Genomic DNA, 24,272 nt, shown 5'->3' with positions numbered 1-24,272 from the left:
TTTTACTACAATAGTCCATCTTACTTTTACTTGTACATATTTACATACACACATAACTTTACTCTCTAAAGCTTTACTCTTATGTTTATTGTATTGTATTTCTTATTTTTTTATACCATTAAGCCCTTCTTTAAATCATCTTTGTAACTGTATTCTATTGTTCGATGGTCTCTGTGTGTTGTTGCTGATTCTGTGTACTGGATGCTCCTGTCACCGAAGCAGATTCCTTATATGTGCAAACATACTTGGCAATAAATCTCTTTCTGATTCTGCTTCTAAGTGTAATCTGTATGCACAAATTTCTACACATGGCACATGTCGTGGTAACATTACTTTTAGTCATTTCATTGCAGAATCTTTCTCAAACCTATAACACTTTAAATAATACTCAAATATATATAAAATGCATTAACTATTATTATGTATCACATTATACTACTGCAACAAACACAGAAACACAACTGTGATTGATAAAAGATAAGTAAGTTAGCTCCCTGCAAGAGTCAACTAAAGTGAAGACTGATCACAATAATGGTGACATCAAATTAATATTGTGTTCATTCACGCAAAGGGGTTTTGTAGACGTTTGTTATTTGGTCAATAAATGCAATTGATGCAATCTTCTGTTTCTAACCATTTGTATGTCAATTCAAGCTTCTCTGAATAAGTCATATTTAGTGTTTTATTATTCAGTATAATCATTGATAATAACCAGATGAACTGTTGTCAGTTATATAAACTAATATTACTCCATTTTTCGTAAGTAATTAATATTGAGAAATATTAGGTAGAGTTTATCTAATTTCTTTTAGTGTATCATGACTCATATCTGATCAATTTAGTTACTCTTTACTTAAAAACATAGAATAAAATCCACTCAATCTAATTGAGTGGAAATTCTTGCCTCAATTTATTGAGTAGATTCAGGAAGTTTTCATATAGTTTAGCTTGCTACCTAGTATATGTAAGTAAAAATTTACTGATTTGCATGGGTAATATTTACTAATCCTCAAGAATCCTTTTTCGGTGTATGGTGAAGACTGCAGCCCTTAAAATGATCTTGGCCATGACTGACTTTCCCCTTTCTACTTGATGTATGTATACTATAGCTTTCTGATTTTTATGTTAAAATGTTATTTTTTAAGCATACTATGTGAGTTGAAAACAGAAATCTTTTACCACATATTCTCCTTTCATTTTCAGTTAGTTTATCATCAGCCTGCAGAATGGCCGTGGTAAGCGTAGCCGTATGCTGCAAAAACTTCTCCAACACCTCTGCAATCTGTAAAAGCACACAAGAAGTTAAACTTAATACTAAGTAATATATAGATAATTACCGCTTTATAGTTTGATCACCTTAAATACATTTGAAATGTATAGCATTATAATGGCATTTATACATTTTAACAATAAACAATATTGTCATGATTGTAGCTTTGTTGTGTGGATATCACTATAAAATGTAAGATTTATGACCTTGACTTCTTTATATGCTAGCAAATTGTACTGATTCACGATGTCCTCTAGGTCCCGGCAGAAGAGGTCGTAACCTCCTGCTCTGGCATAGAATCCTTTGTTGATTCTTTCCGTCATTGGTTCAGAGAGAACTGACAGAAGACTTTCACATTTATCCTCAGAAGCCTTCTCGTTGTTGGAGAGATACCTATCAAACTGATGTCTGATGGATTCCTATAATAGCACACAGATAAACAGAAAGGATACCTCATTTTGTGGGGTTAGCACATTTTTATCGAATTAATTAGGAGGTTACTTTTACTCAAAGCACCTTACGTATTCGAGGCACCATTGCGGTTTATATTTGCCTTTTCATTTGGTAAAACCAAATTAGCATAACAGTTATTGTACAAAAGTTTGTTATAAGAAAGTTCCTTTGGTTATTTATATTTTTGACAACCTATTAAAAACATTTAAATGTCCGTTTTATTAAATGTTAAAAGAAAGTTTCCAGCTAACAAAAGTCACCATCATGGTGATCAGTGTTTGCCTGATTTGGGCTCTTGACCCTTGACTTACATATTATGGATTTCGTATAACGTTCTCTTAAATACGTTTATTAGCGTATGAAAGCATAGATATTTTAATTATTTATTTCATCCGCATTTTTCTTTTCTCTTTCTTTAGTGCCAGACATAGACCGATTCAGTTTATGTTGCTGTGAGAAGAGAAGTTTCAAACAGTTCAAGAGAGAGTGATTGATAGCGCAATGCGATCGTTTCAACCCAACAATAGGCGATATACAGTTTAAGTGTGACTTGATGTGTTTATTGAATTTTAGTTCATTTAATTTTTCTTTACTACACATTTTGTTGAATGTCAATGAAGTTGAATGTCACTATTATATTTTATATTTACAAAATACTGCAGGTATATTTTAGGAGCCTGCTTGATTTGGGGACGTTTTACTTTTTGATGAATGTTTTTGTTTCTGAGGGTCTAGACTACATGCAGCTACTGTCAGCTACTGTGACAGCTACTGTCACAAAAAAACAGCAGTGAATGGTGTTATAATGAAAAAGTTTGATCGCAATTATAAACAGAAATATCCATCCCTACTACTTGTTAGGTATGTTATGAAGCATATTTCTGGTTTGACCTGTTCATGAGCTGGAGCTAGTTGTTTAAGACCACCATGTGACCAGCTCAAACCAGCTACCATGCTCAAAACAGATGCTGTTTTTAGCAGGGGTAGCTAAAACTTCTTCTAGTTGCCAAGTGATCTACATTTTTTGCAGGATGTAGTGACCTGTCTAGAGGCATTAAATGCCGAGAAATAAAAACAGTTGAAATATTCTCTGTACTGTCTGTGATTCCAGATTTTAATGGAATATGAATGATTATGAATGTGACTAGAAAGACCAATGGTTCAACAGAGTCACTTCTCAGGACACTGAAAACCTCACCCTTCAGACAGATGTGTTGTTTTGTGCGTCAAGTCTGTTTTTGCATAAACTAGACTAGACTTTTTTTTTTAAATATAAGAACAGGTGGTAGTAAGCTTAGGACATGCTCACTTCTACTATTGCCCTAAAAATACAACTTCCATGTGAAAGCATGTCATAAAATGATGTGGTATACCACCTCCCTACCTCTAAAGATGTCAAGTACTTTCCATCAGTGTCTCTGAATGAGCGTTTCATGAAGGTTTGTGTTGCCATGAGATTGAAACACTGATGTTCCGAAGTGATTTCATTCAGTTCCAGGGGAAAGGATTTCTTCAGCTTCTCCATTCCACTCTGGTACACCTCAAGCCCCTCCTGTAATGCAGCCTCGTTCTCAATTGTTGACAAGGCAATCACAGCGTTCTCCAGACATGGCACAGCCCCACTAGAGATGGTGTCCACATAAGTTTTCGCAAGATTACCCAACACTTTAGGGAACATAAGGAAATGAGAAATTTGAAAGCAGCAAATGACAGGTCGCTGTGATGCGAATAGGAAGCACTGCCTGACATAAAATATGAAGAGACTTAGATCTACCTCTGCCGGTAACCTTGTGTCCATCTTTTAGATTTTTCACTTGGCTGTGACCAAAGATGAACCGGCTGAAATAATCAGTGACTTCCAAGAAGGGTTTTGAAATCTCAGCTGGGTCCAGTGTCTCCAGATAAGAGACATTGTCTGGGTTCGTTGGGAATGGGAAGGTAAAACATTTTCGTGATGGAAAATATTTACGAATGCACTCTCTTGGCAGGTTGTAATTCATTACTTGAACTGAGTTGCCTTCAAGACACAATGAAATACAAAATGAAAACATTACAATCAAAGAAACTCAATTTATCTGGAAAAACAAAGTTGATAATGGTAAATGACCTTGTATATTAATGTCACATGGAGCTAAAATAGGGGACTGTGTATAAAGCTCACAAATTACCTAAAAGCATATTTTAGTAAGTGTTGACAGTCAAAGGTCATTTTGTAATGTGAAACCTAACTTGATCTTTCATGACTTATGATGACCTATCTTAAAACATAAATACAGGTAGTAATAAGCAAGTTGCAGAAACAACCTCTGGGTGTTTTTTTAGGGAGGACAGGCTTTACATTTTACCCAGTTTTAGTTTCAGAGCGAACTCTAGATATTCATCATCTGTTGCGTCTTTTCCATTGATGTTTCGTTGCAGAGTGAAATCCCTAACAGCCCAGATGAAACTGGGGAAGAACTTCACAAACTCCGAATCGTCTACAACTTCATCAGGTGATTTGATCTTGATGTACTCTGTTAGCTCAGTCACGTATCTGTTAAGTGCGATGTAAGGAACTGTTGGAGTTTCACTATATGCATCCATATTTAAAACCAAAATTTCAACTGAGTACAGGTGACCAGTTTGTTTAATATGCATTTGTAGTACTGAATCATACTGTCATTTAAATGCATGAAGAAGTTTAAAAAATATAATCTACAAACTCTAGAAGTAAACAAAATTGACTACACTTATTAATTTACAATGAAAATCTAATCATGATCAGAAGGATACTGCATTTCCTCTATGGCCCTGTTGTCAATAGTTCCTCGGCTGTTCAGGACTATAGTGCTGCTCAAAAGAACTGCCAGAGAAAAAATCTTTGTGTCATGCTTTGAGTCTCCCTAGAACAGACGTGACGAATTGATTAGACCAGAACCCAAAACAAACACACAGTTCCTGAAATTTTAGTGGTCTGTGATTGCATGGGTGTAGATTTGGTTTGTACATGATGTGCTTTCAGTGTAAACCACACATACATTTTTCATGAATCATTGTATACATTTTTGGGAATCGTAATTGTAAGTTTTGATTTAAGTTTGATATCCTCTGGAAACTTTAACAGCGAAGTAAGGTAATACCACTACATATTTTATATAAAATATTCACTAAAGAAAACTGTATGTGTTTATGACCAGTAGTTTGTTGTTGCAGATGTCACCGTAAAATATTGAGCTTTCAGTATGGTTAAAACCTTTGGTCATTTTGTATGATGAGGTTTACCATTGCATGACCATATACAGGTATGAATGTATTTATAACCGGTCACACCTTGTCCACGTCTCCAAGTCCCTCAGTGTCCAGCAGCACCAAAGTGGTTTCTTTTTTAGTGGGGTGGGGCACACACCACATCCAGATACCCTTTGTCTTGGACTCAATGGTGCTGCCCAGTGCAAACCCTGATAATGCCACAACATCAATAAATTAATTGCTATAACTGTATATTTTATTTCTCTTAAGTGCAAGATGCTATCAGTGCTGCATGTGAGGGTTTACCTGTTTGTTTCCCAGCGAGACGGTTCATCAGGTAGGACTTCCCGGTGCGGTAGAGACCCACCACAGCGACCACCACCACCGGCTGCTCAATCTTCTGCAAGATCTGCAACGCTGACTCCTGCACACACAGCCTCCCATCTGACGTCGTGTCAATGAGACAAACCGGTTCGTCCATGTTCACTGGAGACAATGCTACAAAAATGAACCAGATTACCACCCAGATAGCAAGCAACCATTGAATCAATGCTAATAAATTGTTGATAAGTCAAAGTTAATTGCATTGAATTAATGTCACTTTTGCAGCCGCAATTTTTTATTTATTTCAACATATATGTATTATTGTGATCAGTGTTTGCTTTAGTTGGGCTCTTGACTTGTGAGTTTTACTGTTAAGTTTTCTTTTTATGTCCAAGTGTTAAAAAAACGGTGATTTTGACACATACAACAAAAACACTTTAACTCATACAGACATCAACACTTATGAAAGTAATTCTGCACAAATTACACAAGATCAGGTCATCTGAAGCTGCAGCAATATATACAGACATGTCAGTAGTTCACTCATATACACAATTTTACCATTGTTAACTTTGTTGGTTACACATGTGATGTCAACATACACCATGTTTACATGGTCATACAAATAAACAGGATAACCATAACCTTACCTAAAGAAACAAAAATGTAATGTTTCTGTTGACTGTAATATGCTGAAAAACATCTACTGCAGACATTCATAAGAGCTGTACGTATGTTATAAAATGACTTACCTTTTTGCTAAACTTAACAGTTATTGTTTGCAGGTTGTGAAATACTAATATCTGATATTTTACTCCTTCAGGTTCAGCCAGTCTGGAGTGAGTTAAAGGATGTCCATGTTCTCTTAGTATCTGTCTGACTGAGCAAACATAAGTTTGTTTAATTTGGTTTCACTTTTCAAGTCAGCAACTGCAACATGTGATACAAGATACAGGAGGGTGGGGTAGTCTCCAGAATGTGCAAACAGACTCAAAAAAAGTTGAAATGTCTGCTTTTTCTGTTTCACACCATACCACAGTGACATTTTGTATATTTTATCTAAATAAATAACACATCTTTAATTCCAATAATAGCTCACTTCGGAGTATCAGGGATAATAAATAATATGTGTTATTGTGAATTATTCATGCATGACGCTCACAAAACAAAGGTCAACATGTTAACTGCGTACAGTAAAATGTGTTTAAAAGTTTATATGGTTAAATAAGAGAGGCCACAGAAGGAATGGCCAGCTGCAAAACATTCATTGATATTAATCAGTTGACACAGTTTTCTCTCTTTCCATGTGTCCCAATCCATATAAGATCCATCCTACACTGAAAAAAAATGAAACCTTGAATTACTTCAACTTTGGACAAACTGAAAAACATTACTGTAATTTGTGATAGCCAATTTCCTCACTTTATCTCAAGTTGTGTTTTTGCTTTAAGTTCACATTCTATATAAATATATGTATTTTACCAAAGCCAAAAAGGTAAAAAGATTATTTATTATGAATGCCATATGCCATTTTTAACACACAAACAAATATGTTTAAAGGTTGTTTGTTTTACTTAATCAATATAGTTTGTCAAAACACATTTATATTGGTTTCATTGTGTAATAGTGACATAAATAGGCTACTCTTTGACATAAGTCCATCTTAGTCCATTTGTGTTGGGACAACATGAATCATTTTCATTGACTAAATTAAACTACACAGCGGATTGAGTTCCCAGCATGCTTTGCTCTTATGACTGGATTTAGATTTTAGAATAGTTCAAGTGCTATTGGATTTGTGTTTTTTGGCAGATAAGAAAATGTGTTAGTGTTTACTGTTCTGTGATGTTAAAATTGAGAAGATTTTCTGCTGTCTGTGATTTTTTGGGGGGTTGCCATAGAGGTGAGGAGTAAAGGTTTTATTTGCTCTTGTGTTAAAGTATGTCGTGGTTGCATCTGATAGTGTAAATTATTCCATGTGGAATAAGTTGAAATGAGATGATATCATCATCATCATTGTCATCCCTAAAATAGCTTGTTTACATTTGCTTGCATTTCAAACAAGAGTTTAATATTAGTTACTATTAAGTTCATTTATTATTTAAATTTAACAACTGGTCTAATCAGACATCAAGAATCAGAGTATAAATCTCAAGAATGATGGCAAAACAACAGCAAAAATTAAGGCTATAAAAAACTGTAGCTCATTTGTCCACGATGTATGCTGGGAGTCCTGAATGGTCTGGTTAAACTAGCTGTTCAGTTTAAATATAATATGTGTTTGAAGTAATATGTAAAACTTTGACTGCAATGTAATTAAACCACTTAATGGATGATGATGTCATTTAATTCCATTGTGTTACCATATTCAGAACATCTTCCCAAGCAATTGTACTAACAGGTGATAAAATGTCATCGGTACTTTCCTTATCAATTAGAGCCTGAATCTGATCTGGAAAATGAAGATGTAAAGGATTGGTAAGGTTTTTAAAATATATAATGTTACAGTACATAGTTAAAAACTATAGCTAAGTGTTTTACCTTTTTTATACGACGTTATTAAGATTTACCGTTAGTGATTATCCAGTGTTACGCCATGTCTCGTCACGACTCAACAAAGACAATAAACCCCCTTAAAAGCATGACATTTGTTGCCTGTAGTTGGAACATTATTACTGATTATTAGGACTTTTTTACGTTGCGTGCATGTCTGCATTTGCAAGCTAGCTGGGTAAATTGATGAAATTAAGATTTACTTGTCTAAGTGTTAAGTTCAGATACATTAATTCAATTGTGTGGAAATGGGTGTCAAAATAAATTAAATTAATCCAACAATTTATTGTTTGTTCATTTTTATTTTTATTTTGGAATAACCTAGTATTTTACTTATTTTTACAATTAAACCCATTTTGCTTTCAAACAAATGGCAAACATGTTATTTTGTTACAGGAAATTTATCGGCATTGATGAACCTGTGCTGGTTTCTGCGAAGGGGAAGAAATGATGACCCGTTGTTTTCATTTTAGGAGCGATGACTGACTGAATGTATTTTTAGTCAAGTGCCTGTATGTACTGTAAGCTTAGTATTGTTTTGAGTTCAGAGGCAGTCCTATGTGGATCAACTCACTTTGTTGTGTATTTTCAACAGTTTCAATATGAAAAATAACTTTTATATATGAAGAACTCTCTTCCAAAACGCTATAAACCCATTTCATGAAAATTACATTTTTTTACCTAGGCCCATACATTTTGTTAATATTCAATTTATCCTGTTAAAATGGTCTGTTGGCTCAGTCTGAACATGTTAAACAATGATTGTTAAATGAAACAAAATATTGTTGATTATAAATACAAATTTATTTATTTTCAAAACGCTACAAATCCATCCTTTTTTTCTAAACATTTTTGGTTTATTTCTTTTTAAAAACAAACAAACAAGAGAACATGAAACATATGACATCAGGGACTCATACTATAAATTAATATAAATCAAATAAATGCAAATGCATAAAATAAAATAAATAACAGCCAAATAAAATAAATAGTAACAAACTAAATAGTAAAATAAAATAAATATTTTCAATTTCATGTTTCCCGTGACCCGAGGTAGTTCGGATAAGCGGTGGAAAATGGATGGATGGAATTTCATGTTTCAATATTTTCAACCACATTCAACAAATAATTTATAAATAACACATACAAATACCACCAACGAGCGAGTTCGGATTGATCGAGAGGACATAGGCATTTAGGCTAAAAACAGGTTGGGGATTTATAGCGTTTTGGAAAAAAACTGCATCTTGCAGTACATTTTAAACAAGGAAATATAGCGATTTGGCATGAAACATTGATGGAGCAGCGAATAGGTTTAGTACACAGCAAAATGGCATGATAAACACATTTTTTTTAAAATTTGGCACTTAATGCATTTTGGAAAAGAGCTCTTCATTTATTCCAAAGATTTATTGCATTTTCGGAAAAAAACAGTTTTTATAATAAATCAAAATCTAGATTTGAATTTCTTATGTTGCTAGAACCTAAGGATGCCAGGGTAAACTTTGAAACAGAAAATATTGGTTTTCATCTTTCCACTTTCTTTATAAAGAAAACAAAATGGATTTATAGCGTTTTGGAACCAAACTCTTCATATATTTCAGTATAATTCGACATTTTCTATATCTACATGTTCTGTAAAATTGGATTAGACTGACCAAAGTATTTTTTTTCAATAATAAGAGGGTATTGGTAATGTTTTACAATGGATATATTATAAGACTAGACATTTGAATATGTTTCTGTATGGATGTACTCCCTCAAATAATACTGGTGGAAAGTTTACATTTACATTTAGACATTTAGCAGACACTTTTATCCAAAGCGAATTACAAAGAGTTTAGGAGCAATAAGCGATAGTTCATACAGGAGCCATAATACATTAGATCTCAATACAAAGTTACTGGTTTTAACAAAAGCTAGACCACTACCTGTTGAGAGAAAGGGTTAGTGTTGTTTTGTGTGTTTATTTTTTTTTTCTCATTTGTTTGTCAAGTATTCACAGAAGAGATGGGTTTTAAGTAGTTTTTTAAATGTTGTGAGAGATGTGGTTGAACGAACAGAGATAGGAAGAATGTTCCACCAGGAAGGAGTGTGAATGAGAAAGAGCGGGAGAGCGATTTACTGCCCTTATGGGAAGGCAATACTAGACGCCGCTGGTTTGCTGAACGCAGGGATCTTGATGGGGTGTAGGAGTGCAGGAGAGTGTGGAAGTAAGCCGGTGCAGATCCTGTGATAGTCCTGTAGGCAAGCAATAGTGATACCTTTACATGAAAGTACACATGAAATATGAAATTATTACAGCTATTAAAGATCTGTGATTATTTTGGAGTCTGTTACTAAATAAATCACAGTTGACAGTTGTTTGAAAAGCTGTCTGAGTGAACGAACACCCCTCAGTGTGTTCGCCGTAAAAACCGGTTATCTGGGGGGAATGTCTCAATCTCCAATGTTTTAATCTAATTTACAAAATGCTGATGGTGAACGAAGTTATCTCAGAAGCTTCAGTTACAGGGTTACATTGTTGCAATGTTTTTTTATTAAATCAGTTTCAATAATGCCAATAATGGTCTGGTTTAATGTTTGAAAGAGAGAGGAGAGAGAGACAAACAGTGATAAACTTTGTACTACTTTTCTTCTGGAATGTTACTGTTCAGCTCAAGATTACAAGAAAGTTGAACAAATTTAACAAGTGGTTTGTTTGTAAATGAAAGAGCAAAATAAATATGTAAAATAACAATGAATATAAAATAATTAAACATCAATAAATACTTTAGTGAAATATTTAAATTTTAAAGGGGACTGTGAGCTTCTTGCATCACATGTTGCAGTTGCTGATTTTGAAAGTGAAACAAATCGTTAAACAGCACAATGTTGTTTGCTCAGTTAGTAGAATGCCAAACAAGATAATCTGAGAGAGATACTGAGAGACTACGATTAATCCCTAACTCACTCCAGACCAGTTAGAATTAGGGGGGCTGGATCTTGAAGACTGTTTAAGATAAACAGGTAATAATACAGTTCAAGCCACAACTTGTACGACTCAGAGCTCCTGAAGTTAAATAAATGTAAGTTGCATTCCTTTATTCGGTCTATTTATACGGTTCTTGCTATGAATGCTGTACATTTTCTAATAGTTTACAGTCAATTTGAGTCAACAAACTATTATTATCACTATTGTATTATTTGTATAATTATTATTATCGTGTGATTTATATTGACTTGTCATTATAGATAGTAGTATTAGCTCAATATGAAAGCCGTTAGTGTTCTTCAATCATTTGTTGTGAATATGTTTATGTGTTCATTTTACGAGTATGGACGAATATGTGTTTAAAAATGTATTTTCCCAAAACTGAAAAAGACAATTTACACAACTGGGGAATTACTGTATTGTGAACTATTGAATTACTGAAATATCTCTCAAGTAATCTTAGATCAACAGAAAAAAAAAAAAAAAAATGTGTAGCCTTGTCTCCAGTGAACATGGACAAACCGGTTTGTCTCATTGACACGACGTCAGATGGGAGGCTGTGTGTACAGGAGTCAGCGCTGCAGATCCTGCAGAAGATTGAGCAGCCGGTGGTGGTGGTCTCTGTGGTGGGTCTCTACCGCACCGGGAAGTCCTACCTGATGAACCGTCTCGCTGGGAAACAAACAGGTTAGACTTGATTTAGGTTTAGTGTTGTCATGACTCCTCGTATAAATTCAAAGATCCAAAAAAAAAATCCTGTGCAACAAATAAACAACGAATGTCAACTGTCATACATTACATCAGAATCAGGGTGAGCTATTTAATGCTACTCCCACCTCTTTTTTTCCTTAAGGTACATTTTTGAAAAGTAAAGTTTTAAAGTGTATTGCTCTCTAGCTGTCAGTCTTGTGCTCGTGTAACAATAGCGGCCAATCAAGATGCTTCTTTGTTTATGTTTAATATCTGAACTTTATACATAGTTCCTAATACACTTTCTTTGCACTATAATGCTTTCCTGCATTCTTCAAAATATTTTAATTTGTGTTCATCAGATCAGAAATTTATCATGCAAATTCTCGTTCCACGGTAGTCAATGGTGGCCAAGAACTGTTTGGTTATAATCATTCTACCAAATATATTTCTCTTTGTTCACCAGAACAAATAAATGTTTACAGATTTAAAAATAAACTTGAAGGTGAGTAAATAAGGACAGAAGTTTCATTTTTGGGTGAACTGCCCCATTAGATTCAGATTGTCTCACTGCATGTGTTTCTGGGGATCAAACCAGATAGCGCTGCTAACCCAAGGCTGTACCAACCGAGCTACCAGAACATCTGAACAACATACACATAAAACCCTTAAAACGTCAAGGAGGAAATGTCAGTAGGATTTCCTGCTGCCATTAGGTCGCTAGATGGTAGATAGTAAAGATTGATAAGGTGTTACTAGGGTGTTGCCTGGGTACCCTGGATGGTTTCTAGGGTATTGTTTAGCATTGCGATCAGCTGTGGTTAACATGGGAGGCGCCAAACACACACTCACGTACTGCTCATTCGTGTCAATGCGGGGAAGCACAACAAGTGTCTCTTGGCAGGGGAAAAAGATGAACGACAGTTCACCTGCTACTGCGAGGACCAGTCAGTTGTATTCAGTGGCATCTTGTGGCGAGGTTGAGAAGTGCTACCAATGGCTCACTCCACCTCTCCCTTTTGAAGCACTATGGTGGCTGACACTTGCACAAAAATGTTATCACGTTTTCGATTCTTTGCCAAAGGACAAAACATTTTTATAAAGTTTTATAAGTTTGTCTGTTTAGGAATACTGTAGAAACATACCGAATTCTATGTAAGGGGACCCACGGTGTATCTAGAAAGAAATAGCTGCGTTTATTTCAGCAAGACAAGTTATTACAGTCCAAATAATGCCCCAGTTTGCTGAGGAGGTAAATAAATGATCCATAGATGTGAGTGGTGTTAAGTTTCTTGAAGTTTTTTCTTTCTTGTAGGATTTGCGTTGGGCAGCACAGTTGAGTCGAAGACGAAGGGCATCTGGATGTGGTGTGTGAACCATCCAACTAAAGCAGGAACCACCCTGGTGCTGCTGGACACTGAAGGTCTTGGAGATGTGGACAAGGTAAAAAAACAGCGCTTTCTTCATGTTTACTTCAAAACTGTCACATCATAATAATGGGACACCCTGTCTAGAAGTATGTCAGAAGTATTATTTTAGCGATGAGTTTACTTAGGAGACCCTACAGTCTTGTGTCTGACACATTTATTACCACCAAGGTGGCATAGATCCATAATATGCTTAGACATATAGAAGAAGACAAACAGACAAAAAGTCAAAAGGCTATTAGATGTTTATGTGTGACAACAACGCAATGCCATTCTTTTTTAAATAATTTTGTTTTATCTGTCAGGGAGATTCAAAGCATGATACCAAGATCTTCTCTCTTGCCATCCTTCTGAGCAGCACTCTAGTGCTGAATAGCCAAGGGACGATTGACAACAGGGCTATTGAGGAACTGCAGTATACTTCCATACATTGTACTTTAACAGTTTAATAGGGGTGTAACAATTCACAATGCAATACGATTCACGATACTGACCTCACAAGGCGATATGTTCACAGTCTTTTTTACAAAATGATTTGAGACAAAACAAAAATGCCGCAAATTTATTAAAAAATATATATATTTATTGTCAAATAACAAAACTAAATAAACTGCAATATTAAATCCAACCCCCACCAAAAAGGAAAAATACAAAGGGTCTCCTTAATATAAACATATAAGAGTTTATCTGCGATTTTCTTAACTTGGATTTGTTTTACCATTTTTTAAAGAAAAATCAGCGTATCCATGTTTATCAAGTTGCAGTGAACACAGTGACCCCGACTGTTCAAAACATGTACCGTGATTCATTTAACACCTCAACAGACTTGAATCGTGTCATATTATAATAGTTTCTCAACCGACTCATGGTGAATCGTTACATCCCTACAGTTGATATTTTATGGTTTATGTCATTGCATTTATCTAAATACACACATGAGGACAACAATAGTTGACCATAGTGTCGTACAAAGGATGTGTCAAAGATACATGAGAAAAAAAACACTTTATTGGATAAAAACTGAAGTTAAGATGTGTTAAATGAACATGTAAAAATTACTATTCAATAGTTCAATAATACTTTTTTTTTTAAATATAGCAGACACTAAATTTGCTTAGCATTGAAACCTAAACCATTTCCAGATATGTCACAGAATTGACTGAGTATATCAAGATCAAATCATCTGATGAAGATGAAGATGGCTCAGAGTTTGTTAAGTTCTTTCCTAGTTTCATCTGGGTTGTGAGGGACTTCACCCTGGAACAAAAAATCAATGGCAAATACGTGACTGAAGACCAATATTTGGAATTTGCCTTGAAGCTAAAACCAGGTAAAATTTGTAAAAACATGTAAATCAATAAGAAGACTGTTTAACATTTATAATTTATTCATTTGTCAGACGCTTTTATCCAAAGCGAGTTACAAGTAGGAGAGCAAATAAACAATATGTCAACAAGTGTTAAACAGTACCATTCGTTTACAAGGCAACGCTACTAGGAAGATTAAAACTGGAGTAAGCAAAGGAGAGAGTGAACAACAAGATTTTTTATTTAGACAAACGGACAGACAGTTATTGGTTAGTCAAATAAATGCGGAACAGGTATGTTTTTAGCTTTTTTTTAAGTATGCAAAGTGTATTTAAGCAACACTTGTATTTGCTTATCTCTTTCAAAGGCACTTCCAGAACAGTACAAGAGTTCAACCTTCCACGGGAATGTATCCGAAATTATTTTCCTTCCCGAAAATGTTTTACACTCCCATTCCCAGCTATACCAGAGAAAGTGTCTCGTCTGGACAGCTTGGACCCTGCTGACCTTTCCCCAGATTTCCAGAATGTCTCAAATTGTTTCTGCAAGTTTATCTTTGACAGAAGTGAAGTGAAAAAGCTGAAAGATGGATACACAGTCACAGGCAGAGGTGATTCGACAGGATATATGAAATGTTTGATTAAGATTATTACAGGGATAAATTTGATATATTTTAATATCACGTGTAAATGTACTGCTTCGGACTCTTGTAGTTGTTGCTAAACTGTTGTCAATGTTTTGGGGACCTACTTAATTTCTTCAAGCATTCACACTTGCCACACTGATGCAAGATGGGCCAGTTTTAATTTTCAAAAATCGAAATGTTAGTTTATCATATTAAAATGCTTGTATGTGACCTTTTCCTAAAGTCTTGGGTCAGCTGGTCAAGACATATGTCGACACAATCTCCAGTGGTGAAGTTCCATTTCTGGAGAACGCTGTGGTTGCCATGGCAACGATTGAGAATGAGGCTGCAGTGAAGGAGGGGCTTGAGGTGTACAAGAGTGGAATGGAGAAGCTGAAGAAGTCCTTCCCTCTGGAACTGAAGAATGTGTCCTCAGAACACCAACGTCTCAGTCTCTTGGCAACACAAACCTTCATGAAGCGTTCCTTTAAGGACAGCGAGGGAACATATATAAAAAGTCTCGAGGTGATGCCCAGTAAATAATGAACAATTTATATTACATTGTTTTTCAAGGATATATATACAGGATATTAGGGCTGTCAAACAATTAATCGCGATTAATCACATCCAGAAAAGAAGTTTGTGTTTACATAATGTCTATGTGCTGTGCATTTATATAGTATTTATAAATACTAACTAGTGCTGGGCGGCAGTGAGAGTCTTACCGCGCGATAAAAAAAATGTCGCCGTTAATCTATTCTCAAAGTTGGGTTGGGAGCTGGGTCTATACTTCGCAAGCTATGATGACTTTCACCTTGATATTTTAGCGCGGATGTATACCAGCTTAACTGCACTGTACGGGGCGAGAACGAGATTTTTCAACTCGCGTGATTCGCGTCATTCGCGGAAGCAGAAGTCGCCTCATCATCTCATAACCAAGGCTTCATTCGCGCGATTCGCGCAGCAAGTAGGTCTATTGGCTCTTTGCATTAACATATAAATCACTCCCGCTTGACACGCCATTCACGTTTGATCTGAACACAACATAACGTTACTGTGAAATTACCGCATCAAACGTGACGTGCTAACATGGATGCAGCTATGAAGCCGCCGGGTTTGCTTCAGGGAATATTTTTTAAGAAGCTTCCCAATGGAAACATCGACAAGACTAAGGTTGTTTGCACCTTGTGCAATGCGGAATTGGTTTAAAAAAAACACGTTCTCTCAACAGGTAGTGGTCTATCTTTTGTTGAAACCCGTAACTTTGTATTGAGATCTAATGTATTATGGCTCCTGTATGACATATCGCTTGTTGCTCCCTCACTCTTTGTAAGTCGCTTTGGATAAAAGGGTCTGCTAAATGACTAAATGTTAATGTACTGTAGGAGCTCTTCCAGTCTCAAGTACCACCTAAACGCAAATCATCCCTTAGCTAATGCGGAAGTAAACACAAGTTCATCTTATTGAACATAATTTAATTTTCATCACCAATTATCATAGTAGAACAGCTTTCTCAATCAGTTTGAGATGCATTTTGGAAACAGGAGATGAGCCCCTGGTCTAATGCGCCACCTGGCTTGAGAAACCCGTTCTCAAAGACTTACTTTTAGTCATTATTTGGGTAGCACACATATTCTGAATGCCTTCGGCAGAATTCAAATGATCCATTTTAATCTAGATTAATCTAGATTAAAAAAATGAATCTATGCCCACCACTAATACTAACACATACAAATGAATACATATTTAGGAAAATGTACATGTATTTATATTTACCAATAATTAAAATTACATATAAATGTTTATTAATTTTATATTTTATTAATTTAGTCTTCTTAACTATATGCCTGTATGTGTATGTGTTTATAAATACAAAATGATTATGCAAAGTAGAAAGCATGAGCTAATATATGCTTTTAACATACCATCTCTGTTGTACTTGACATAAACCTGAAAACAGTATTATATGAAAGATGGGTTCAAGTGTACTTCAAGTGGTCACTAAATATACTTCAAGTGGTCACTAAATACATTTTTAAATACAGAGATAGTATGTTAAAAGGATATTTTTGTTCATATTTTTTGTATATTAAGTACAAAATGAATGCGCAAAAATAGAGCACTTTAAGAACATTATGGAATTGAGACATTTTTCACTTGGGTGATTTGGCTGTAATGAATGATCTCACAAAATGGTGAATGATTCTCACCAACTCTATATGCTCTACATGTTTTAAGACCTTCCAGCGTATTCAGAACACAAACAAAGATATTACGATCATATCCGACAGGTTTCCAGGTCTCCTCATAGACATCATAGTAATAGTATACGTCAAGGTCCATAAACGTCCTGAAGACATTATTTAATTGGTCTCATTTTAATCTGATCGTAGAAGGTCAATTTAATTTTGAATGAGCGACGAGAGTACTTTAAGTGTGCAAAAAAATCAAAATAACTTGGATGTTATCAAAAATATCCTTATATGTGTTTCGAATATGCTGGGAGGTCCTAAAATCTGTTGAACATTACATGGGTACAAAAAACTGAAAAATATAGATTTTGGGGTGAACTATCCCTTCAAAGGCTAAATGTTTACTGACCATTAAATATTCAAATAAGTGTAAGTTTTTAGTTCGCTAGAAGTAAAACATTTTATATTTCTCTGTGTTGGATATTTTGTGCAATGCTACAGGAACACATTCATAACCTATTTCATGGATACCTGGGCCAAAATGAGGAGGCATCAAAGAAAAGATGTGAGGATCTCTTGTCATCCCTCTCTGCAACAATGACAGAAAAACTCAAGACAGGATTTTATGCCAAACCTGGTGGTTACGTTCTCTTCTCCCAGGACCTTGAAGACATTATAAAGAAATACAAATTCCAAGCAAATAAAGAAGTCAAGGTGAGTAAATCAACATTTCACCCAAAACCACCCACTCATAACTGTAAGTCAGACTGACAATTTCACAGAAATTGACTTCATAGAATGAGAGACAGTGGATTAGAGGTAAAGAAGTCATGTGGTCATCAATAGGTTCCTGTTTTGAATCCTGACTCTTCTGACAAAAATGTGTCATCTTTAGTCAAGACGTTCCTCACATGCTTACTGGTGGCTGGAATTCTTAAACTAAACTCAATGCAACGTGATGTCCACAGGCAGAAGACACAGTTGAAAAGTTTCTGAAGAGGAAGTCTGTGGAATCCAAAGCTATTCTGCAGGCTGACAAAAAACTGACTGACAGGAGAAAAAGATTATGGGTATATTTTTTTGCATACAACTTTATGATACACAAGAGGGAAAAAAAAATAATTCAGTTCGCGAAGCGAACTTTGTGATTCAGTCACCTTCGGCTTTACAACTTGGCAGGCTGCGTACATTCACACACGGCAACATTACACACTGCATGAAATGTAATTTACATGATCTCGTAATATGTACGCTTTAAGAATTCTTCTCCTCTTCTTTCAGAGGAAAGAGAGAAGGCTGTTCTTCTGGCTCAGGAGATAAACACCAAAGAAAAAAAGCAGCAACTTCTAGAAGAGGAGATGGAAGCTCAGAGACACAGTAATGAAGAGAGTATAAAGGAAGATGATGAAGAAGATGGATGAAGAGATGAAGCTTCAGAAAGAGGAGTTCAGATGTGCCACGGAGAGTAAACTGAAGGAGAAAGCTGCTCTGTTAGAGATGGACTTTAGAGAGAAAGCAGAGAGGATGTCTAAGAGATTGAAGACTTCAGGAGGAAGAATGAGGAAGCAGAAAGAAAAGTGACAAGCTGTTTAAAAAGATGATAAAGAACATAAACAAAAAACATGATGAGACAATGAAACTGATGATGAGGGAACACAACGAGAAGATGAAAGCCATCATGAGCATGCCGAGACCTTCATCAGACCCTTCCGCGCCACTCTTATGTCTTCTACTTCGAGGTCTCATTGGTGGTTCTGGGACCGTTCTAGTTCACATTCATGTTCGTGTCCCTGTTAATGCTATTTAAATCTTTGTGCATTAAACTTTCACCAGAATTAACTCCACCTCCTATCTATCTGTTTGTCCTGCCATGTTCCCATCATCCAGACCAGACCTGCTTAAGGACCTTTCAGTTTATTGTCATGATCGACTAGGATTCAGACCCTGAACATTTTGGATTCCTCTTCCATTCAAGTCCCATCATCAAGGGGACACCTCCACCCATTTTTTTTTGATGAATGAGAATGCAAATTTAAACATAACACACTGACCTAACATCACTTTCAAAGAACTTTTTAAAGATACTAATGAAAAAAGAATTGGAGTACTAAGCATCTCGTTTTTTTAATGGTGCAGACTTCTAGTTCAGGGTGTCTACAGATTTAAGATATACCTTATACCTTATATACCTTATATAAGATATAAGGAAGTAACATTTTTAAGACCATTTTAGCGCCACTTTATATGAAATTTAAGACCAAACCTGCCATGGACATACTCATTGTAAGACATACATATTTCATATACACAGCCTTTGAAAATTTAGAGACCACTCAAATTCCTTTCGGTTTGCTGCATTCATTTTTTGAAACTATGGACAGAATTTCAGCCAAATTAAAATTAAAATATTGCTTTATATTTGCACTTATTTTAACAAAAATTAAAAGGAAAATTGGTTTTCAGAATACTTAAAATATTTTAAGATTTATTAAGATGTTTGCAAAAATAAACATATGTGACCCAGTCAGAAAACCAGACTAAAGTCTCTGAATCTAATTATGAGAAAACGAGCATCAAATTAGATTTCAAGCAGTTATTTCACTATTTCAATCTTTGACATGGCCCTCACTCAGTCAATATGAAATATATCAAGGTTATATTTTACAGAATGTTCCTTATGTTATTATACTTTAGATGGGTTTTAACAGACTTGGTCAAATGGAATAAACCTGATTTATAATCACAGCTTTCATTCAATATACACTTTACTGTATGTCACTCCTGATGTTTGTTTCTGGTGAAATTCAAGATAAACTGGACTGAATAGTGTCTGGTGCAAAGGCTACCTTCAAAGTTTGTGTGTAGAAGCTTTATGGGACAGAGCCTCTTAAGTGTCCATTGTTGGTGAGGTGTAGAAAAATGTACAATTAAGAGATGTTTCGGAAGCAATTGATGCACCAGAAGAACTTTACCTTGTAGCTCCAAATGGTCAGGATATACCATTCATTGGATGGATGAAAGTCACTTTTAGTTTGGCGCCTACTGAAGGAAAGGACAGAGAGTTCATCATACCTATCTTTCCTGGCTAAACAAGACAAGTAAGAAAGATGAATTCTGCCCCTTACGGGTCCAAAAAATGACAGAAATCTTACAGAAGATAATTAGAAGCAAGCAGCCATGGAACTTGCACAAACACCCATGATCAGACACGGTGCCGCTCAAAGCATGAATACCAGACTGCGTTACTGAACGTGAGACAGATTTCCACTAGTAATGTCATCAATGAACAATGATCGACGTCTACAAAGTCCACATCTGGTTCCCCAAATCACAAGATTCGATTAGCGACAGGGGCAACAATCCAATTTACTGCAGCATCTTATGGCATTGGGTATCAACTCCCCACTCCGACACTAGCAATGGCAGCACACATGACATCAGTGGCCAGGAATAATGACGCACACCGCCAACTAACGTCCTCTGCATATATACACCCAGGATACAGCCTATAGGACAAACCTCAGATTATGACCAAATGAGGGCGATTGCCAGTTTTGGCACAATCGCAACAATGAAAAGACATATTGTGCAACAGATGTTGAGAGAGGAAGCAGCTTCAGAAGGGTTACAATTAAACATCTGGTTGAAAGATTTACAATTATGCATTGGCAGACGCTTTTATCCAAAGCGACTTACATTGCATGATACTATACATTTGTCTCTTAAGTATGTGCAATTCCTGGTATTGTCCCATGACCTTGGTGTTGCTAAAGCAATGCTCTAAACACTGAGCTACAGAAAGATAACATATATTTATTGACAGTATATCTGCATATTTTAACATAACATTTCATATTATATATATAATATAATATGAATCATATATAATTAATATTGACCGATAACTGGTGATATGCTTTAGTTATTTAGTTTATCCTATTCATCTGGAATTACTTAATGCCTGATTGGAATAATGTGGAGGTTTTCATTGTTGATAATATTTTAAAAAGTTTTTCTTATCGTATAAACATGTGATTTTATGTTAGTACATCAAGGATCACTCTTTAAAAGTGTTTGTTTTATTATACATTTTATTTATTTTTTTGTGTTAATTTCACATTCATAAATGCAGGTTGATATTTTATATTCATATAAAATGAATATAGATGTGATGTCAAAATCGAAAAATAGTAGAGCAATTAAAACAGTTACTATATGCTCCTCCTTTAATATTTTCACACAAAAAATGACTTTATGTTGCTCACTTACACATACGTTTTTTGTTTTAGAATTAATTGTAACCTCCTATGGAAATGTAAACTATGTCGAGTACACATTTTTGAGTGATGTTTAAGTACCCGTTTATTATTTTTTATGTTGATGCATGTGGAATTGTCTTTGTTATACAATGGGATGTGGCATTGTACATGCAGTTTCCTGACAACAAAGCATTAAAAACAAAATAAAAAAATATTAACATGCCAATGTTGTTTGTATATGTATTCAAACAAAAAGAGAGAGATTTCCCTGAGTTTGGAAAGAGCCTGTAACTTTCATAAAAAACTGAACACAACTATGTGATCATGTGTGATCAATGATAATCAAATAATCAGTCAAATTAAATCATTTGATTTCTCAATCTTTCTAGCTATCAAAGTTTTAACTGTTTAGCATATTCGCACTTGGTTTTACATTGTAACACACTTTGATTCTGGCACTTTATTTGTCTTTTTCAGATGACACAGTGACTGCATATGCCTAATAGTTATAAGAACCACATTGTTATAATAAAAAACAACCATGCACTATCTTTTCTGTCCTTATACGAGGAAACTTTTGAAAATTGTTTTTAAAAAGTTCCATAAGCACAGTTTTAATACGTCCCTAGTTGTTATTTAAAGATAATCTCATATCCATCACAGCGCAAAGCAATGAAGTTCGATATAACATTTTGTAACATTAAACAGTCTTCATATAACATATCACAGAGTAAAAAAAAACAGTAAACATTTTAAATGCGCAACAGCAATTTTTTTAGTTTTTCTCTTTAGCTAATTAGCTCATCTGTTGTCAATACCTTACACCATTTCACATGGTAAAACACAATATGCAGATCTCACTTAGACTCTTCAGAAAAACTCCAAACACAATCTCATTCTCAAAACCCATTCTGCACTCTAATGCACATGTCATCCATACTGGTAAACACAAGTGGCAACAATCAAATACAAATAGAGAACACATGTCATTGATAGAACACAACCACTCAAAATTGATTTAACCTGTTTCAAATGATGTGACACAACCAATATAAGCCAGTTCAGAGAGCAAACAGGTTGTTGAAGGTGGGAAGGAGAAAGTCTGAGAATGGATAGAAGAAACAATGTGAGAGGACGAGGACGAGTGCGTATGCGAGGTGGGCGACGAGAAGGAAGAGCAGGGCAAGAAAGAGGAAGAGAAGGAGGGCAAGAAAGAGGAAGAGAAGGAGGGCAAGAAAGAGGAAGAGAAGGAGGGCAAGAAAGAGGAAGAGATGGAGGGCAAGAAAGAGGAAGAGAAGGAGGGCAAGAAAGAGGAAGAGAAGGAGGGCAAGAAAGAGGAAGAGAAGGAGGGCAAGAAAGTGGAAGAGGAGGAGGAAGAACAAAAAAACTGCAAAGAGCAAGGCAGAGTAGTAATTTCTGATCAATTTTTTCGTTCATCAAAAGTCAATGGAAAAATAAGAAATTTGTTTTAAGATTAAAAATGTTCTTCTCCCTGAGAACTATATGTTTTGAACGATGTGTTTTCTATTTTTGGTGTATTGTTTACTGACTGCTTAATAATGTAAATCATTTTGAATACTTTGTTTATGATTTGAGAGCAGTGTTTGATTTTGAACTCAGGTAAAATGTTTTAAGGCGAAAGTTACATTTTGCTAGAGGGGTCCGAGGTTTTTTAAATAGTGCATGAAGATGAGGTTTTGTGTTAAATGTTTTCAGAAAATGGAGCAAACGTGAGTGCAAATGTGACACAATATCACTATTTTTAAATTATAGGTGAACCCGGACCGGAGAAACTAAACTGCACAAGGCTAAGATGTGAAATATCTTATATTTATAATTTTTCTTTTTATTATTATTTTTAATTATTAAAAAAATGCAGGAATAATGACACCCTCTAAATATCTCACCAGGGCTTAACATTAACTTTTTTGCTCACAATCTTTTGATAACAATCAAAAGAAACCGAGAAGAACCGTTAAAGGGCTAAACTTCTCTCCAATACTTTGCATTTAGACTGCACATCCACTCACCTTGGAAAAAAGTCTAGCTTTTGCATCTGGGTGCACTGCTATTCCTAGGCTGGGGTTCCCAGTACAACCCAAGCTAGAGTTCCTGCACCCACAGGAAAATGAGGCTGCCCGAATTTTCCCAGAGGCAAATACCTGCAGCATTGTTATAAGGCTGCCAATTCAACAGAGTTATGAACATTTTAGAGAAAACATGGAAAGTGGTATTTTGCAGTCACCTTATTTTGGTGTGATATAGACAATGTATTGCCAATTTGGCATTTATTGTTCTATAATTGAAACATGTTCATGTATTATTGTGATTTAAATATGTTTAATACTGCTCTTTTAAATAATTTAGGATTACACTCATTAAAATGTACACCTTGATTAAAATATGCAGTAGTTTATTGATGCCAGTTTGGCATTAATTGTTCTAGAATTGAAACAACATGTTTATGTATTATTGTGACTTAAATATGTTTTATACTGCTCTTTTAAATCATTTAGAAATATGCAGTAGTTTATTGATTTTCTTATACAGGTCACTGTACTGGGACAGGGTCAGGGATAAACACATTCATATTGTTGCCGTTGGTTAAAAACCTGAAGGATTTTACAGTCAAGACCCACACAAAGAACAAACCCGCAGACCCCTGCCATACACACATACACACACACACACACAGACTCTTTACATTCAACTGTGGCATGCACTACACATGAACTAGAAACAGAGGGGGGGGACGTAGTTTCATACGTCTCCCACAAAAGACAAAACATCTTTGAGGACATTGATTCCTAGATCCTCTCGGGGGCCTCGAAGGGGATCGATTTGTTCTGTGAGCTGCTGCATCTCATCATCAGTCAGAGTAAACTGGTTTGGAGGGACAGTAACTCTGTCAGGCCAATGCACACGAGGTGCCACTCCAGCTGAAGAATTCCCCCCACCACTAACTTGTTC

At 35.4% G+C, this 24,272-nt stretch overlaps 2 protein-coding genes across 2 annotated transcripts; one reads left to right on the top strand and one right to left on the bottom strand.

The window, feature by feature from the left end:
* Positions 1 to 1,105: 1,105 nt before the first annotated feature.
* LOC130420316 (guanylate-binding protein 6-like) lies at positions 1,106 to 6,075 on the bottom strand. The gene is made up of 9 exons (XM_056747506.1): positions 6,028 to 6,075; positions 5,258 to 5,449; positions 5,033 to 5,160; positions 4,496 to 4,605; positions 4,069 to 4,256; positions 3,498 to 3,740; positions 3,108 to 3,388; positions 1,477 to 1,689; positions 1,106 to 1,282 (listed from the first exon to the last, which is right to left on the bottom strand). The coding sequence occupies exons 2-9, from the start codon at positions 5,430 to 5,432 to the stop codon at positions 1,121 to 1,123; spliced, it is 1,500 nt and encodes a 499-aa protein (XP_056603484.1). The 5' UTR covers positions 5,433 to 5,449; positions 6,028 to 6,075; the 3' UTR covers positions 1,106 to 1,120.
* Positions 6,076 to 10,763: 4,688 nt separating this feature from the next.
* LOC130421282 (guanylate-binding protein 1-like) lies at positions 10,764 to 18,464 on the top strand. Its single transcript, XM_056749088.1, has 10 exons — positions 10,764 to 10,896; positions 11,310 to 11,489; positions 12,808 to 12,935; positions 13,225 to 13,334; positions 14,062 to 14,249; positions 14,594 to 14,836; positions 15,096 to 15,376; positions 17,545 to 17,757; positions 18,012 to 18,113; positions 18,303 to 18,464. The coding sequence occupies exons 2-10, from the start codon at positions 11,315 to 11,317 to the stop codon at positions 18,462 to 18,464; spliced, it is 1,602 nt and encodes a 533-aa protein (XP_056605066.1). The 5' UTR covers positions 10,764 to 10,896; positions 11,310 to 11,314.
* Positions 18,465 to 24,272: the final 5,808 nt, after the last annotated feature.

This window comes from Triplophysa dalaica, chromosome 5 (assembly GCF_015846415.1).
Source record: "Triplophysa dalaica isolate WHDGS20190420 chromosome 5, ASM1584641v1, whole genome shotgun sequence".
Taxonomy (NCBI): Eukaryota; Metazoa; Chordata; class Actinopteri; order Cypriniformes; family Nemacheilidae; genus Triplophysa; species Triplophysa dalaica.
This window is presented reverse-complemented; position numbering and strand designations above follow the sequence as displayed.